Consider the following 17747-nt stretch of genomic DNA (forward strand, 5'->3'; position numbering starts at 1 on the left):
TTCCTCACTGGCGATGGCCAGAGCATGAAGCACTGGCACTGCCGCAGTCTGCCATGCAGAGCACGTGCTCTCCATAGGATTAATTAAAAAATAGAAAAAGTGGGCTAGCATATTTTGGTAAATGCATATTACCTTTTCTAAGATGACCATTACATCACATTACATCACAAAAGGTGTCCCACACATGTAACATGTGAGACAACAATGTGAAAGTAGTCATACACTGTTAAACACTATATAATGGTGACACTCATCTGCAGATTAATGAAGTTATCATACCTTTGATCTCTGAAAGAAAGGCACAAACCCAACTTGTCCTATTCCTTCATTCAGCACAGTGTCAGGTCACATGTCCCTGCAGTGTGTGATAAGTGCAGAAGTGATAAGACCGTGATAATGACTTGTGGTTACTGCAGAGGGTCATTTTTTAGTTTTTCTTCACTTCAAAGCTATTTCATAAATGCAGTTAAGCAAGGTGCAGAGAAATATATACTGTAACAAATGTGGAATGTGTACATCTGAATATGACCCAAACTCTATGACTTCCATTCATTGGTGTGAGAATGTCTCTTATAGGCATCTGGCCATTTTATCAAATATAATGCTTCAGTTAAAATATAGTTTTGGAGGCTTATAACGAAAAAGACTGATCAAAAAATAAAACAGAGCATATTCCACATAGGACTTACAAATAAGCCCGTGATCTTTCATGGGTACACATAAATATTAATGGATATGCAAGTGCTCATTCCCATTGTTCCCCTCATCAGTTGATCTGAATTTATTTCTCCATGGTACTTATATACCCAGGTAATTATGTAAATTAAGCAGGGTCCTGATGTTGTAAAGTAATGCATTCAGCTGTGATTTGCATATAAGCAAATTAGGGATCATAATTGCCAAATGCAGTTTTGTTATGTGGTGTCTTAATACATACAAATAAGCGACTATGACCTTTTCTTTGCTGTAATTAAGGGCACTTTTTAAAAAAGACCTGCCTAGGATTTATTTTTACAGATATCACACTTTTTGGCTGATATTGGTCTATTGGAATGTGTTTTTATCAATAGCGACACTTTAAAAACCTAAATCGCTCATCACTTTAATGCTTCTGTCAACATTCAATATATTCCTTGTTAAATATTCAGTTTGTTTCAACAAAAAATGTTGAGCTAGCTGCTAAAAAAATGTGGGAAATTATTATAATTCCTTTTTGATTTTAGTCATTCATAAAAGCTAAACACAATGTAAAAGTATTACACTGAACAAGAATATATCCAAAAGTATTCGTTAAAAACAAACAGATGCAATCAATGCTCCATGTAGGACAGAATAACATATTAACCCTAAGTTTGGAATGTCCTGCTATGATTATATTCGTTTCTGCAAGCCCCCATTTCAGTTTTGGGGAGAGCAGACAAGCACACGCTCTCCTGCGAAGCACAAGTGTCCTCCGCCATTTCTCTTTACTCCACCAATCAAGCGCACTCCCTCACTGAGTCAGAGGGCGGCGGTTCACGTGCACACTCACGTAGACATCTGATGGTTCGCAAGTGCAGGATGAGACATGGTCGCCCCACCAACTGTAATCCCACCCTCCCCCTGATGACGCTAGCTCCTACCGCCAAGTATGCCCTCAGCCACTGCTGCTGCAGCTTTCCTAAATATTCATACACATCATGGGCTTTACAGACAGCATTTAAAATTATGTTTATACATTATATGACAAAAAGTATCTGGACACCCCTTGGCCTCGGGCTGCTCTTCATGGTTTGGGCTGGACGCCTTAGTTCCAGTGAAGGCAGATCTTAATGCTACAGCATACGAATACAATCCTGACGATGCTGTGCTTCCCCAACAGTCTGGGGAAGGTCCTTTCCTATTTCAGAATGACAATGTAAATTAAGCGTTATTCTTAAATGCGCTAACACAGTGCACTTCATGCGCAGCCATCAAAAAGAATGCAATTCCTCCATAACTAGCAGATAATTAATTTACCATATAGCATAAACATTATGTAGAGATACGATTGCATCCACGCCAAAGTGGGATTTTATAATTAACAGCTCAGTAGTAGTTTTCTGCGTGAGCCACTATTTAATCTACAAATCGATCGTGAGACCATTTCATGAGAGAAACTCCAGGACTCAACCCAATCACCACAGCCGTGTGATAGGAGTTAGACCGAGCAGTTCGAAGGCTGGGGATTTGGTTGCCTGCTAACCTCCGTACTGCCATCTTGTGGTTTGATGTAGTTACTGCAATGTGAAAATGACCACATTTATTTGTCATTCCTGCGGTTTGTAACATTTACATTTACAGGAATGGGCAACACTCCGCTGCTGTACGTGCACAGCTCCATCCAACAGCTCACTGTCACTGACAAAGCGGGATCCTCCAGGGTAATTTGGGCTTCTTGTCAAGACAGCGTGATGCACAGCACAGATTGAGAAATTCCATCTCAACCTAGGAAGGCAAAACCCTGAAAAGCAGCATGATGCTTTTAACCAACAGTGAAATGATTCTATCAGTAAGGGAAAAGGTCCCCCTCGCAAAAGAGATTTCTATTTCAATAGGGTATTCCTGGTTAAATAAAAATAAAGAAAAAACCATGAACGCTATAATGGTGTGGTACCCAAACTGTGGCAAAATATAGTCCAAGAGTTCTTTCATGGCTGTTGTTTGCAATTGTACTATGCTGTATCATATGTTATGCTGAGTGCTGCAACCTCTTGGCCAGTGCTCCCTTGAAAAACAAAGTCTCTCAATTGGACTCATCTGGATAAATGTAAACAGACACACACTCAACCGCTGTAGCCCCAAGGCTAAAACTAATGCTAACTGTAACCACATTTGATAGGTTTAGCTGGAAGCATGTCACATCTAGAGACAGGCCGGCTTGGACAAGCTTGCATGTTTTTGAACGCTGGGCCTCTGGCATTTGCAGCAGATAATTATTGCCACTAGATGGCGATTTCAGCCAATATGGTCTTTCTTGAGACATATAATTAAATATGAACAAACTAACTTTATCAACAGTTTATAGAAATTCTTATTTGTAACGCCAAAAATGTGTTTTGACACATTTTGTGAACAGACCATCTGAGTGGGCAGAGAGAGAACAGCAGGAGTTGGCATCCTTGGCTGGTTCCTCTGCAGCTGAACGTGGCTTCAGTTATATCCATTTATAGTCACTAAAAAAGGTGTTATTTACAATCTAAATCAACTTTGTAAAATTTCACGGCTTCTCTTGGGAGTATTACTATTGGGGAATCTATGCCTTAGGACTTCTGAATCAAATTAAAGTATTACTGGATAACGGTCTTCCTTCAATACACTAGCTTGGTCAGAGTGGTTTTGAAATTAAACATTTGTTTCTAAGCCTTCAGGCTGTACTCATCTTACTGAACTGTACGGAGATCAAAGGTGGGTCCATTTTTGCATGGGTCTTGAACAACAAAATGGGTCTTAATTAGGTTTTATTAACAGAGAAATAACAGCAGAGTTCATAGCAGCGAAGACAGAACAAGTTAAAAACAATCATTAACTATTCTCATAAATAGAGGAGATAAGAGGGTACATAAACGTTCATGAAATTCTGCTGGGAAGTCAAATTAATCAAATCAAATCAATTTTATTTGTATACGGATTTTTACAGAGAACTGTCACAAAGACACTTTACAGAGTAACAGAAGAATAGCAAGAAACAGACAAAGAGTAAAAACCTGGCCTGAACCCCCAAAATATGAAGCACATGAGGTACAAAAAAACTCCCATTTGGAGAGAAAAACACCAAATGATGGTGAGAAAAAACTCCCAGATGGGACAAAACCCAGCAATACAGAGGGAGCCCACCCTCCACTGGTCTGGTGTAAAGCAGAGGTAATCGTCTGTGCCAGGTGATCGGTTGTTTACTAGAGTATGCAGTTTTCCGGACCTTTTCTTCAGAGAGCAGCAAGATTGAATAGTTTTTTTCTGGGCTGGTGTTAGCTGAGGTCAGTCCAGCTGTCCAAAATTGTTGTCTTCAACTCAGGCTTTCTGAAAACACTGTTTAAGTACATGGAGCTGTGCACAAAAATTATTTTATCTTCATCAATATGAGTTATCATGGATGACTTCTTATCTCATTTAATTAATGTTTGAAGGAGTTTTTGCATTTTGCACAAAATTTAAATTAATCTGTTTCAGTCTCTTATCAGCAAACTTTGTTTGCTTTTAAAAATACCACAACAGAAGAATAATAAGTATTTCTCAGATGAATGGTTTGCGTAGTTATAAATTAAATTATTAAAAATACTTCCCTCATGGATTACATTGCTTTTTCTTGTATGAGTTCTCCAGTTTTATAAATGAAATTGGAAATGAATATATCTATATGGTCAGTTTTCAGACTCTGCTTTGGTTGGGTGACAAATACTTCCCACTATCAGTGACCCAAAATCAGTGACTAGTATTGAGGAGACGTTCTTCTTTATCTGTATGAAATGTTTCAAATGCATTTAAAGTATGCATTTCAGAGACTTTTCACCTGAATCAATTCTCAGATGATGATATAAACAAGACAAGCGACTGTTGAAATCCCCACACTTGTTTACCGTTTACTCGCCATAAATATAAACATTTTACCCAGAAGGGATGAATTATTGTCTCAGTAATATTCCAAGCTCTGAACAGCAAGAGCAACAACGGGCATTAGAAAATCTTCATTGACAACCAGAATCTGTGTTTTTCATTTTGCGCGCTTCACCGTATTTTGGCCAACATTCCCCGTGGGATATAGGCTAGCTGTTATATGCACATCATGGCGCGACGTAAACACGTGTGTGACTTACACGCTTCCTAAACATCTATCTCGCAAGTGAGAAAGAAAAATTCAAACTAAGGAGCATAGCTTACCTGTATTCGCCAAACCTGCGTTGCTGTCCCTCGGTCTGGCTGAAATTTTTTGTCAAATCGTCTGTATGTATTAATATAAATCTTACTCTGTGACCAATTCACAATATACCAAACTAAGTTTCTTCCTCCATAGCATTCAAACTGCAAACGACTTCAAACTTCTTCTTCCTTGATGTTTATTACGTTCATTTATCCAACTTATGTGTACATTACCGCCACCTACTGCGCTGGAGTGTAGAGACAAGAAGGCAGGCTACTCAAAATCTTAGTGGCTAAGTTTGCCCACTCAATTTTGTTTGTTAACCACAAGAATTTAAAATCTTCCTGTTATAAATTTTCTGATCTGAACTGCAAAGTTCAGTCAATGTTCACATGTTCCCAGTCAGGGGCAACATAATGGGGCTAATAGTGGAAGTGCTTACCCAGGGCCCCAAGGGGGTGGAGTCTGACAAGGTCTGGGCTAAAACATTTGCTTTGGGAAGGGGGCCGACAGAGACTCCATTTTAAAAGGACCCAGAATTTCCTGTTATACCCCGGTTCCTAGTACCCACATATATATTAGATTTCAATGGCTATCGATCCTCTACACATAACAAATAAACAGAACATAGTCCACAACCTCAGGAACCTGGGGTGCATTGTGAGTTAATTTGATCCTGTGTGTTCCATGTGTATTCTAACTAAGAGGATATCCTCACTCCTGTTCATCATTGTAACTCGTGTTACTACTACTCCATTCTGCAGTCTCCATAGAGATGTTCCCCTACTCTCCACAGCCCACACGTCCGCCATTACATCTCCACACAGGCATTGGCTTTTGGCCTCGGCACCGCCTCTGCCACCGCAAAGGCAGACATTAATGTCAACCTGCCTCACTTCAACGGCTGCTTTAGCCAGCCTGTCGGACACTGCATTTCTCTGGACCCTGAGAGACGAAAGCTGAAACCCATGTGGCCCTCAAGCCCGTCAGCGGTTTCTTCAGTCTAAGTGCGTGCGCCATATCCAGCACTATGTCTTATCCACCATGTGTTCTCCACATGATGACTTGAAAGAAGCAACAGTGTAGTATAACAGGTAAAGAACTGGACTTGTAACCTAAAGGTTGCATGTTCGATTCCTGGATAGGTCGCCACTGTTGTACCCTTGAGCAAGGTGCTTAGCCTGCAGTGCTTCAGTATACACCCAGCTGGATGCACTGTAAACGCTATGTAAAAGTTGTGTAAGTCACTCTCAATAAAAGCATCTGCTAAATGCCTGTAATGTAATGTAATGTGAAATGCTGTATGCCCTGCAGGGCCACTGAAGAATCAGAGCAAATGATAACTCTATCACGGCCTTATGTACTCCTTTCAGTACAATAGGACGGAGTGTAGCACAGTGGGTAGGGAACTAGACTTGTAACGGAAAGGTCGCAGGTTCGATTCCCGGGTAAGGACACTGCCGTTGTACCCTTGAGCAAGGTACTTAACCTGCATTGCTTCAGTACATATCCAGCTGTATAAATGGATACAATGTAAAAATGCTATGTAGAAGTTGTGTAAGTCGCTCTGGATAAGAGCGTCTGCTAAATGCCTGTAATGTAATGTAATGTAATGTACAATGTCAGTACTCCACTGTGCATACAGATAAATTGTTTTTCTTTCAGCTATATTACATCTGTCTGAATACTGAATACATTAATTCTTTTCACCATGGTACTGCCTCTTTCTTCCTGAGCCTTTTTTTCTACAGGACTGTCACCCTAGTGACCTGTCTGGTTATTACGCCCAGCTACATCTTCTTCTGCGTCGACCATACGTAAGTTTGTTTTTACAAAGCCTATCAAACCTTTAAATGCATTTTTATGTTTAATGTGCATTCTTGAAATAATATCCACTTAAAGGTTTAATGAAAATATACTATCGATCTTTGCCCAAGTTTATATGTAGAAGCTACTGCAATAATGACCGCCCACCTTGCACATGAGTGACAACATTCTTTGAGCTTGTTATTGCAGAAATTTGAACGACTGCAGTAGAGCAGTGGATCCCACGTGCCTAACGTTCCAGTTAAAAGATGACCAAACGGCTGAGATCACGCCTACATAATTTGGCTCGGTGGAGACTTGTATGAATCTGTATTACAGATATTGTGCCCGCCCACTTCGATCTGGTATCAGTAAAATAGTTTAACCTTATGGGGAAATGAGAATTTTAATTCGAATTTATAATTTTCAAAAATTATCTAATTTGGTTCACATTACATTTTAATTAGTGGTTATAATGAAAAGAGTCTCGCACCTGGGGCCCAGACTAAGCCTAGCAATTACAAGGGTTTTAATGAAAACCTTATCTTTGTGTTCACAAGAATCGGGGTAGGTTACCTTTACTCAAAGGTCCGGTAAAATTGATTTTACAAACCTGGGTCAAGCTACATACTACAACAGAAAGGTTCTGCCTTTCAATGTCCATATTTAATAAACCAGAAAACAAGAGTACCATTAATATGCCGGCCTTCAGTTAAAACCACCGGTGGCAAGAGGTGTCAAATTAAAAATCTAATTCGAAATAAGCACTGGTGGTTAATCCCGTTTAAAAAGACAGCTGAAAATGACTTTTTTCTCAGACAATTGCTATATGCAGCGTTGTAGGCACTCATTCGTACTCACTGAGGGGGAAAATTTCGCCACATGTAACGCTAAAGGCATTTGTCAGACTACCAACAGACCCCTGGCAAACACACACAGTCAGCTGCCAGTACAGATGGCGGTGAGATTAACAGACCCGCCGCCTTTTATAAAGCAGCGTGCAGCTATTCCCCTCAAATGACTGGACTGTTCCGAGAGGGACCGATAACGCTTGGCTTTTATTAGGCTATTTACCATTTCAGTCTCATTTACCGTTAACCTACTACAGAGAAAGAACTCCATCCTAATGCGTAAAAATCTTGATAACAACGTGCTTAAGTTCAAACGCTGATCGCGTTCAAAATCTCGTGTGGGTGAATCAAGACTGGGTACGGGCTTGCGGACAGCGCTACAGTTCGAGCCGCTACCCACATCAAGTGACAGGAAAACGTCGTTTGAAGATTACTGGCTACGTGAGAGGTAGACTTTTAAACTTTAAACGCGACGATAGGTGGAGGAAACAGCGGGGGGGAAGCCGACCCATAAAAACTAGCCAAGGCACCGGAATACGAACTTGAAGAGATCTGGGTGTTTTCCACAAAACTCTCAGTGCGCAAATGGAGGCAATGCGATCTATTACCAATATGGATCTTCCACCTCAGAATCTCCTGTCATCAATCAGCTGTTTCGACCAAACTGACTCGGTACCACATCAGCCAGGAGGACTGGTCGCGGGCCGAATTGGGGCACTTGGCTTACCTACCGGATCTATGAGGGAGAGGTACGGGGAAAGTGGCGACATGAATACGGTAGCAGAGAGCAGCGGCGGGGAGCAGAGCCCGGACGATGACAGCGATGAAAGGTGCTACTTGACAGACACAGTGGCGTGCAGTGGTCAGTCTTACGTGGGTAAGAAACACGGAGAGCAGAAATCGCTGAGGCTGAACATAAACGCGCGCGAGCGGAGGCGTATGCACGACCTGAACGATGCGCTGGACGAGCTGAGGTCAGTGATCCCGTACGCGCACAGCCCTTCTGTAAGGAAACTCTCAAAAATTGCTACTCTGCTCCTGGCCAAAAATTACATCCTCATGCAGGCGCAGGCATTAGAGGAAATGAAAAGGTTGGTGGCTTATCTAAACCAAAGTCAAGGCATTTCTACAACTTCTCTGACCCCAGCACCTGCACCCAGTCCAGCCTTGGGTGGCTACGAACAACAAAGCCGTTACGCATTCGGTGCGGGACTTACAGTCTCGTCGTGTGCCGATAAATGCGCACTTTTCAGCAACCTCACATCCAGTGTCTACAAGCCGTGTGCGGACAAGCCCTAAATGCAAAAAAAAAAAAAAAAAAAAAACGAAAATGACTCAGAGTCTATTTTAACAAAATATTTAGACCGGAATCACCTTCACTCTACCAGGAAAAAAGAAAAATGTTTGTAGGCCTAGTTATCAACTCACCCAAAGTGGCGCAGTTTGAAAACTAATTTCTGTATATGTGTGTGAAAACCATTATGGCAAGTTACAAGTGATTTTAATTTGATCGTTTTAAAAAGTAAGGTTTGTAACGGGACATTTTCGATTTCATGGAGGGTATGAATATTCCGTGCTTACACAGGGTCCCAGTTCATACATGAGGGCTAAATGCATCTTTAACATGTTATTAAGTGTTAATCAATTTCATCTGCATAATCATTTGATCTTACTGCCTGTGGTATTGCTATCCATTATACAATTATCATGCTCAATGTAGGCCTGTGTATACTTGACTTATTTCCATCAAGGTAAGCATGATAATGCAGTTGTCATGGCAATGTTAATTGAGTGATTTTAGCCAATGTATAGCCCACGATTGTGAAAGAACGGAGGCAGCTACGGCTGTTGAGGGTAACTGTCTGGAACTCCAAATTCCCAAATGTTGGATGATTCTGCAAACAACCAATGCTCATTAGGCAGCATGTAACGTCCATGGTTCTGAAAAAGTTATTTTGTCCATGCCCTTAATTTTCCCAGAGTGTTTGTTTCATCACTTTAACATTGATTTATTCGGACAACTTGAAACTGCCTGTTCGCTGCATTGGTAGCCTACTGTTGTGGGAGAAGGGGGTGTTATATTTTCTGCTGGTGTTTTTAATTCCACTAGGCTTAATGCAGTATCTTTCTTGGGGTGACGTTAAACTGTTTAAGCTGCTTGCCAGATCAAAGGCATAAAATCACGAGGCTACATATGTTGGCTCACACAGTGCAGCACACGAAGAACACCTGTAATTATTATTGTTTTCGAAGGCTTTATTAAAATATTTTGAACAAAACTGTTTCATTGTATCGTTCACTGGCTGTGTTTTGATGTGATTTTTATTTGGACGAAGTTTTTCGGAGAAGTTTTGCTTTTTATTGATTATAACGATTTCTAAACATCCGACTATTGCTTAACGGTTAACAACAACTATTTGAAAACTGTCTGTAATGCCAAAATGGGACAACCGAAATAATTCGATACGGCAAGCACTTAAACTCCAATTCTATCCTCCATGCTATTAGAGAATGTAATTTAAACACTGCTCAATGCCTTAATTAGGTATCTTCAATCACGAGGCACGTGGTGTGGTGACACTTCTGTTAATTTATTAGCTATTCATCGGCCTTTCTGTGAAAAAGGAGACGCCTTATGGGATTGGAATTCACAGTGAAAACTGATCACAACAACATTTTATTCAACTGAATCCATTGCTAATGGTTTTTAACGTTTAAAATGCACTGTGTCGTCAACATTGTCGTATGAAAAAATTTAGTCTATTATTTGTGGCTTAGAAATGTCTAGGTTATTTCAACCCATACTAAAGCTTAGTCAGAAATGCTGTAATATCAAGAGCTAATATAATAATTTTAAACAACTGTGCAATAAATAATGTAGGTTCAATTAAACTCTGTTTGATCCATTTTTATATGTTTTATGTTTTCAGATAAAACATCTCTCGGTGTTTTTTAAAAAAATAATTAGATTTACAATTTCTGATTTAAATATTTATGTTGGCTATTTCCACGGCTCCCGGTCGGTCTCGTTCATTTTGACAAGCACTTCAGTTGGTCTTAATGAACTAAGTATGCAAATTTGTTGAAAGTATGAAAACCCTTGTAACAGTGCGAATGCAGTAGCACATTGATGCTCTCTGGCCCGCAGTTCCATATGAAACTAATGGCGTATGACATATGTAGGTCTACCGGTTATCATGACCAATCAAATGAGAAACAAACATCTGATAAACTAAAAATCCTCTTTGGAATTTTTGTTACTTAAAATTTTCAATTGTATTTATATTGTACCATTGTATTGCATGCAGGTACTGTCGTAAGATTTTTTTAGAGAGAACGTGGGATTTCACGATCGCAGAATCCCAAGGCCTATCTTACAAGGGGCTGTAATGTCTTATAAGAACGAGTACTGTCGATACAATGAATGTTTAGACATTAATTTCTTCCCTAAAACAGGACTTTCCTTTCTGGCCGAGTACAGTCTGACGATTCCCGCTGAACTTGAGCAACGGTTCGCATCGTTTCAGAACCACGGACAGCACCATCAACGAAAAAATGAATGTATGTCTCGATAAAATTCATTATGTTTCTAAATAAAATTGTGGTCCTATAATATTTAACGTTGTACAGTAGGTTATATGATACCAATGATTCCTTTTGGTGAAAATTTGAAAGAAGATACATAATTTCATTTGAACAACATTGATTCTTGTCCCTTAAGATACGATTATTTTCCTTTCAAGGAATAAACCAAACTGATCTTTAATGAAAGATTCAAATGTTTTAGATTGGATTCAAGTTAAACTGGTGGACTTGTAGTTCCCTAGATCAGAAAAATCCCCCTTCTCAGACGTTGGTATTATACAACCGTGCTTCCGGTTACCTGGCATTTCTCCAGTTTTAAGAGAATGCATAAAATACCCGTTAGTAGTATATAGATGAGTTTCCCGAGCCCTTTGAGTACTACTGGACACATTCCATAGAGGCCTGCTGTCTTATTTGTCTTAATTTCCCCATAATTTTTCTAGTAGGCCTACTTCTCAGTCTTTTATCTCAATATCTGCTACAACGTTCTGAATACTGGATATGCTTTCATTCACACTAGTAGCTTCTTCTCTGGCAAAACGCTCAACCAAGTAATTAACTGTTGGTGTATCAGCAATATCCTGACATAGAATCATCTGTTTCTATTACTGAGGCTCATTTACTTAGCAAACTCGGAGAGACCATTCTGCATGTAGCTTCGCCGCTAACTCTTTCTGTTCAGCTGATACAGGATAAATACAGGATTAAAAAGTAAATGAAAACGTCTCTCACTCACTCTCCATATGTTGTGATCTTGAATTTTTTTAGCCACAAACACTTCAGCAAAGAGCCATTATCTGGGTGTTAGACACTGGATTAACCTGCCCACTCTCCATCAAGACAGGACCCTGCTTTGTTTTTCTAAGGTACAGTGTCGTGTGCGGTGTACTGCGAGTGACAGCATGACAGGTCTACAAACAGGACTGTTGTTGCCGTGGTGCCTCCTCCACCTGAAGGGCCCGCCCTCCTCTTGGTGCTGTCAGATCAGAAGCAGTAACAGGCAGTGTCTGACCGCAGGGCACAGCTGACACTGCTCACAGACCTGGAGGATAGCGGTCCAGATTCCACACCTGAGAAGGCTCTCATTGGGAGCTGTGTCCATCTCAGACACTCACACATGCACACACACACACGCAGGTATGCATGCAGACATGCACACACACAAACATGTATATACGCACGCATACATGCACACACATACATGCACACATACACATATACATGCACACACATACATGCACACACATGCATGCACGCACACACACATGCACGTACACACACACACACACACGCACACATGCACATACGCATACAGGGGTCCTCAGTCATGATCCTGTCATGTGTACACAGTCTTGTAAACATAATCCACATGCCAGCAGAACCACATCTTGCTTTTGGGATATTGCCTTCAACTGCATAAACTGGACAAAAATGTCAAAACCGAAAACAACTGAAATACACAGTCTGGTTTGTTGGGTGTGTCTGGCATATACTGTACATATGACTGTCTATTACAGATGCATGCATTTCCAAACACAATCTGAATGCATATTTCTGTCCTGGATGGCAGACTATGCCCAGCACTTGTCAAACAGGCCTCTGTGTCACAAACATCACATCACAAGCAGACAAAGGACAGCTCACAATATCCACGCGGGTGGACCCTCCAGTCAGAAAAATGAAATAGGCAGAAGATCATTCTGCTTCGGTATGCCAAAGTGACTCCTGACAGCATCACAGAGAGGATGAAGAACTGTTCCTTTGTTTGCAGTTCACTCCTGCAAGTAAGTTTTAAAAACACATTCATGTTGTACTGTATTTGTATTTCGTTGAGACATTTTCTCTGTGGGGTGTGTTGGATGCATATTTCTGCATTCCTATTTGGGTGTTTTTTACAAAGCAGGAGCCACTTACACAGCTTGCATTTTAGATAGCAATCCATTTATGTGGAAGCAACTTAGGTTAAGCACTTTGCACAAGAGTACAACAGCAGTACTTCACCTGGGAATCAAATCTGTAACCTCCAAGTTTTTAAAGTCCCTAAACCATTGCACTGGATTGCATCCCATGTTTAAAATCAGTGCTGACTGCATTAGGATCTGAAAAAAGGATTAAAATAGAGCAAAACACTCAAACAGAAAGGGAACATGGAAGTAAATGATGTGAGTGTTTTGGGCAGCATGCACAGGCCAATGCTGCCCACACCAGCATGCTGCCAAAGCATATCTGCATCTTTGACTGCTGCGTCTGAGATGCTGTACATACCACATCCAAAACATTTATACATGCTCTCTCTCACTCTCTCTCTCTCTTCCTCCTTTTCTCTCTATCTCTCTCTCTCTTTCTCCATCCTTCTCTCTGTCTCTCACACTCTCTCCCTCCTCTTTCTCTCACACTCCCTCCTTCTCTCTCTCTTCACTCTCTCCCTCCCTCTCTCTCCATCTCTCTCTCACGATCTCCCTCCTTCTCACTCTCTCATTCTCTCCCTCTTTCTCTCTCTGTCACTCTCTCTCTCGCCTCCTCCCTCCCTCCCTCTCATACCTAGTATCAGTTCTATGTGAAAGGATGGCAAACCCGTGATTTCCCATGAGGCAGCGGGGCACAGTGGGGTCGTGCAGGGTTTTCTGGGGGTAGATGGGGGAGGGGAAGGGGAGGCTTGCCCTTTGTCACAAATGCGCCCTCCTCCAAACTTCTCCTCCAAAGCATTCTCTATCCTGTCAGGACCAATTAGACAATCGGACTGTCACCGGAGTACTGAACTGTGCTATATCACTGTTCTGTCACTGTCGTCCCGAACCAATCAACATTTGTCATTAACTTTGACATAAACAAACACAAGTGTTGGAACATTTTGGTGCTTGCTGAACATGTTAAACTGCATTTGTGAAAAAAAGCAAGCATTTATATTTCATTATGAACTAATAGACACTGACATGGCTCTGTACGCCACATACTTTGTAAGGGCTCTGGGTTCAAAACACGTTTTTATTTTGTTGTTGTTGCTGTTGTGGACCAATCTTTCCAAATCTTTCAATGATTTTCAAAATAGTGTATTTTTAATAAGAACAAAGAAAAGATAAAATTTCTGTTTCCGATGGTGACTCTGACACTCGCAGTCGTTCAGCTTCTGTGTGATTCCTCAGGCTAACGCTGTCTGAATTAGCATTCCTCTAACACAGCCACACACTGAGCTTTCGCCCACCCCAAAAAAGCACACCCTCAAGCTGCAAACCTCGCATCGTATCAACTAACGCCAGGCTGAAGTCCTTCTCTGAAATGACCTCTACACAAATCACATGATGCAACATAAGAACGATAGTCAGTGCCGTTGTGTCCTCATATTCACTTAATGAACGAAACCGGTTTGATCCGGAGTGGAAGGTGGGTGTGACCGGTTTTATCCACCCTGTGATGCCCGTCTCCACCTTTCCTCCCCACAAACCCGAGGGGCAAAAGCCACATGATTAGAGTGGACAGATTACAGGTTCCCTGACCAACTGAATCTGTCTGAAGCCTTGGGTTTCACACGACCTTCAAAGACTACATATTTTCCAAGTGTTACAAAAATAAGCAAATAAACTAAACAGCTGAGCATTTCCCCCACTACACTTAATGATAAATTACATCTTTGTGAGGGTCAGGGGTTTTTTTACAATGAATTCATTGACCTCAGTTTTATTCATTACTCAGCTGTCACCCAAAACCCATTCAATCCTTTGACCCTGAGACCAAGACCACTGGCTTGCATAATCTGTCAAGAGCCAGTGTGACTAGCAGCAGGGCACGTTCTTGTACCCCAGGGGCAACCCATTTACAGCAGCCATCAACATTTATGAAAGATGCCATGATTCTTATCACTCGACGGCCCAAACTAGCATTGTCTGAACTGGGGCCTCATTCACTCTAATGCTGCACATAGTTTGTTTGCGCACTGGTGACCTCCTCAATTCAGGTCCAGGAGTTGACTTCATTTATTAGAAAGATAATTCACCATCTTCTCTTTATAATAATACATTCATGGTGAAGTCTATTTTTAAAAATTGCCAATCCCCAAACCATATCATACCGCTCCCAAAGTCCCCGCACATCTGGAGCATAATCACTAACAGATGGATGACTTCCCGGCGAGGAATCACTCATTAGCCCGATGCTCACCACACCAGATGGCACTGCCACCGTGCACCAACCCCAGAAAGACTCCGTCTGTGCCTTGCTCTGTCGCAACAAAATTAGTTCAACAATCTTTCCTCTACATACCCTACAAAGAAACGGACTTATTCTGCGAATATTCAGTGAATTCGTCGTGTAGTGCTTTATTCACAATTTTATGACGACAAATAACACTTATTTGTTTAAAAGGTCACTGGGCCTTTGGGTTCAGTGTTTGTGGTCATTCACAAAATCCTGTTTCTTGCACTCCACTGCGATGATGAAGGCACGTAACTGAAGTCACTTGTCACAGCAGAAACAGGATTTTGTGAATGACCGCAACAGAGACTGCAAATATTTTTGTGAACCCTCATGAAGCGGGAAGGGACCAATGATCACCCTCAGGAAGGTAACAGCTCCAGTGGGGCACGGTGGGGGTTCTGGATCCCAAATCTGTACCATCTGCTCGTGAGCCAGGACCCCAGTGCTCAGATTCAGGGCATTTCCCGCATATTCCAGCAGCAATCTATGGCTAAGCTGTTTCCTAAATTTGTCAAGAATATTTTCCCCGGGATAATTCTTTGGCAGAAACGGGAGCATTAAAGCGGATTACTTTCATCTGAGCACCGGCAGTCTCACCAAGCCTGCTCACCGCACACCCTTCATCCAAACTGACATTTTCAATGTGACTGTCTCCTTCACAGGGAAACAAATACCATCTGTGAGGCCCCGAGTCTATTTAGCATTGTTAAATTCCACCCTCTATGCTGTGCACCGCACCTGACAACGCTGCTTAAAATCCCAACCTATTCCGGCTTGCAGGCCGGCGAATTTGAGACATTTCCATAAACGGTCTCATCGGCTGCGTGTTGTGCATTGAGATCCGGAGGACGCTTTGCGCAGGACGTGCGTGAGGAGGCTTTGCAGGACGTTCTTCACATTCGCTCGGCCATCTGCTGCCTGTGACAAGCAAGTGTGAACGTCCTCCTCGCACGAAGGCAAACTGCTCACACGGCCTTATGGCGCAAGACAGAGAAATCTCACAGCATTCCTGTACATCCCAGTACTGCACAGCCTTTTTAAATGTATTAGTACATCCACGCCTAATTCATGTCCAGTAGAAGGGGATTCTTGGCTGATGCATGATGGGTAATCCTCATTCAGATGAAAAAGATTTCCAATTGTGCAGGTTATAAGCAGGCGCAAGGCACTTATTACATTCCATTTATCTCCTCAGTGGCCAACCCTGTTCCTGGAGGGCCACAGGGTCGGACCCAAAAAGCAGGTGAAGTAAAACAAATGAGTAATCAACAGCTTTTTTTTGGTTGATTATGTACTGAGCGGCAACAAAATCCAACAGATGCTGGATACTGCTACCGAGAGGTTTCAGCCAATGGGGAAGAGGGAGCAGTGAATGTGCCGTCAGACAGACTGACAGACGAACGGACTGACGGACAGGTGAGAAAAGATTACCTGACACAAGATAACGCAAGACAAGACAAGGCTTGCTTTGTCTGGATGAGCACTGCACAGTTTTATCATCATCATCTGGGTGGCTAGTTCTGCTCATCAAGTTAAATAACACAGAATACAGTCAGTGCGGCCTCAGCTGACCATGTTTTCCACAGCTAAGCATGAATTATGACATTTATCACATTAATGATTCATGCTGCTCTACTGTGGCTTTTATGGGTGATTATTAAAATTCCCATCCTGTGGGCTGTTCACAAACGTGCATGAAATGAGAACGCTCATAACGGTTATTAGATGATCAGAGAAAATTGGACACAGGCCAGTTACAGAGAGATGGATCGCCTCTACCAACCAAGTGTAAAACCTGTTTCATTCAGCAGGTTTTATGCACTGTGACCATGTGCTCAACTGAGGCAATATTTTCCTGGTTTTACTAACCATTCTTTTATAGTACATTCATCTCAGTGTACACAGCTGTAAAATAGCAAATGGTTTCTCAGGATTACTGTCTCCAACCACTCTCCAGTCTGAAAGTTAATTATCTGGATTACCATTCAGTAACACTTTCTCTCAGATTTTTTTTGAATCAGTCATTGTATTATGCTCGTATGTGACCACCATCTGACTAGGGTGGAATTCCCATCATAGCTGGTCAATGCCACATTCCAGACATGAACCAGCCACATCTAGTTCAAATCCTGGCTATGGGGCTAAGCCCATAATCAATTCACACAATGAAACAACTCTTGTTACAACAACTCCTGAAATACTTGTTATGATATAGTACATCTACATAAATGACAGATGACAGCCAGGCAAGTCCAATGACAGAAGAACGGCATCAGCCTACCATCTGTAATTATTATCACACACTTTTTCGTTCCTTGTTTAACACTTGCTTGATTTAAATCGGAAACTGCACAATCAAGACCAATGAACCCTCCCCCGTACAGTGTGTTTCACAAACACAAATTAATTCCTCGTCATTTATCAGAACCTTTTCCGTG

At 41.6% G+C, this 17747-nt stretch overlaps 1 protein-coding gene and 1 long non-coding RNA gene across 2 annotated transcripts; one reads left to right on the forward strand and one right to left on the reverse strand.

Annotated features, from left to right (window-relative positions):
* Positions 1-3462: 3462 nt before the first annotated feature.
* Positions 3463-5095, reverse strand: LOC135260802 (uncharacterized). Its single transcript, XR_010331753.1, has 2 exons — positions 4897-5095; positions 3463-4065 (listed from the first exon to the last, which is right to left on the reverse strand). It is a non-coding gene; the product is annotated as an uncharacterized LOC135260802 (long non-coding RNA).
* Positions 5096-7653: 2558 nt separating this feature from the next.
* LOC135260804 (class E basic helix-loop-helix protein 22-like) lies at positions 7654-9812 on the forward strand. Its single transcript, XM_064346400.1, has one exon. It carries the CDS (start codon positions 8119-8121, stop codon positions 8830-8832), a length of 714 nt encoding a protein of 237 aa, XP_064202470.1. The 5' UTR covers positions 7654-8118; the 3' UTR covers positions 8833-9812.
* The last annotated feature ends 7935 nt before the right edge of the window (positions 9813-17747 follow it).

The sequence above is a fragment of the Anguilla rostrata genome, chromosome 8 (genome assembly GCF_018555375.3).
Source record: "Anguilla rostrata isolate EN2019 chromosome 8, ASM1855537v3, whole genome shotgun sequence".
In the NCBI taxonomy this organism is placed as follows: domain Eukaryota; kingdom Metazoa; phylum Chordata; class Actinopteri; order Anguilliformes; family Anguillidae; genus Anguilla; species Anguilla rostrata.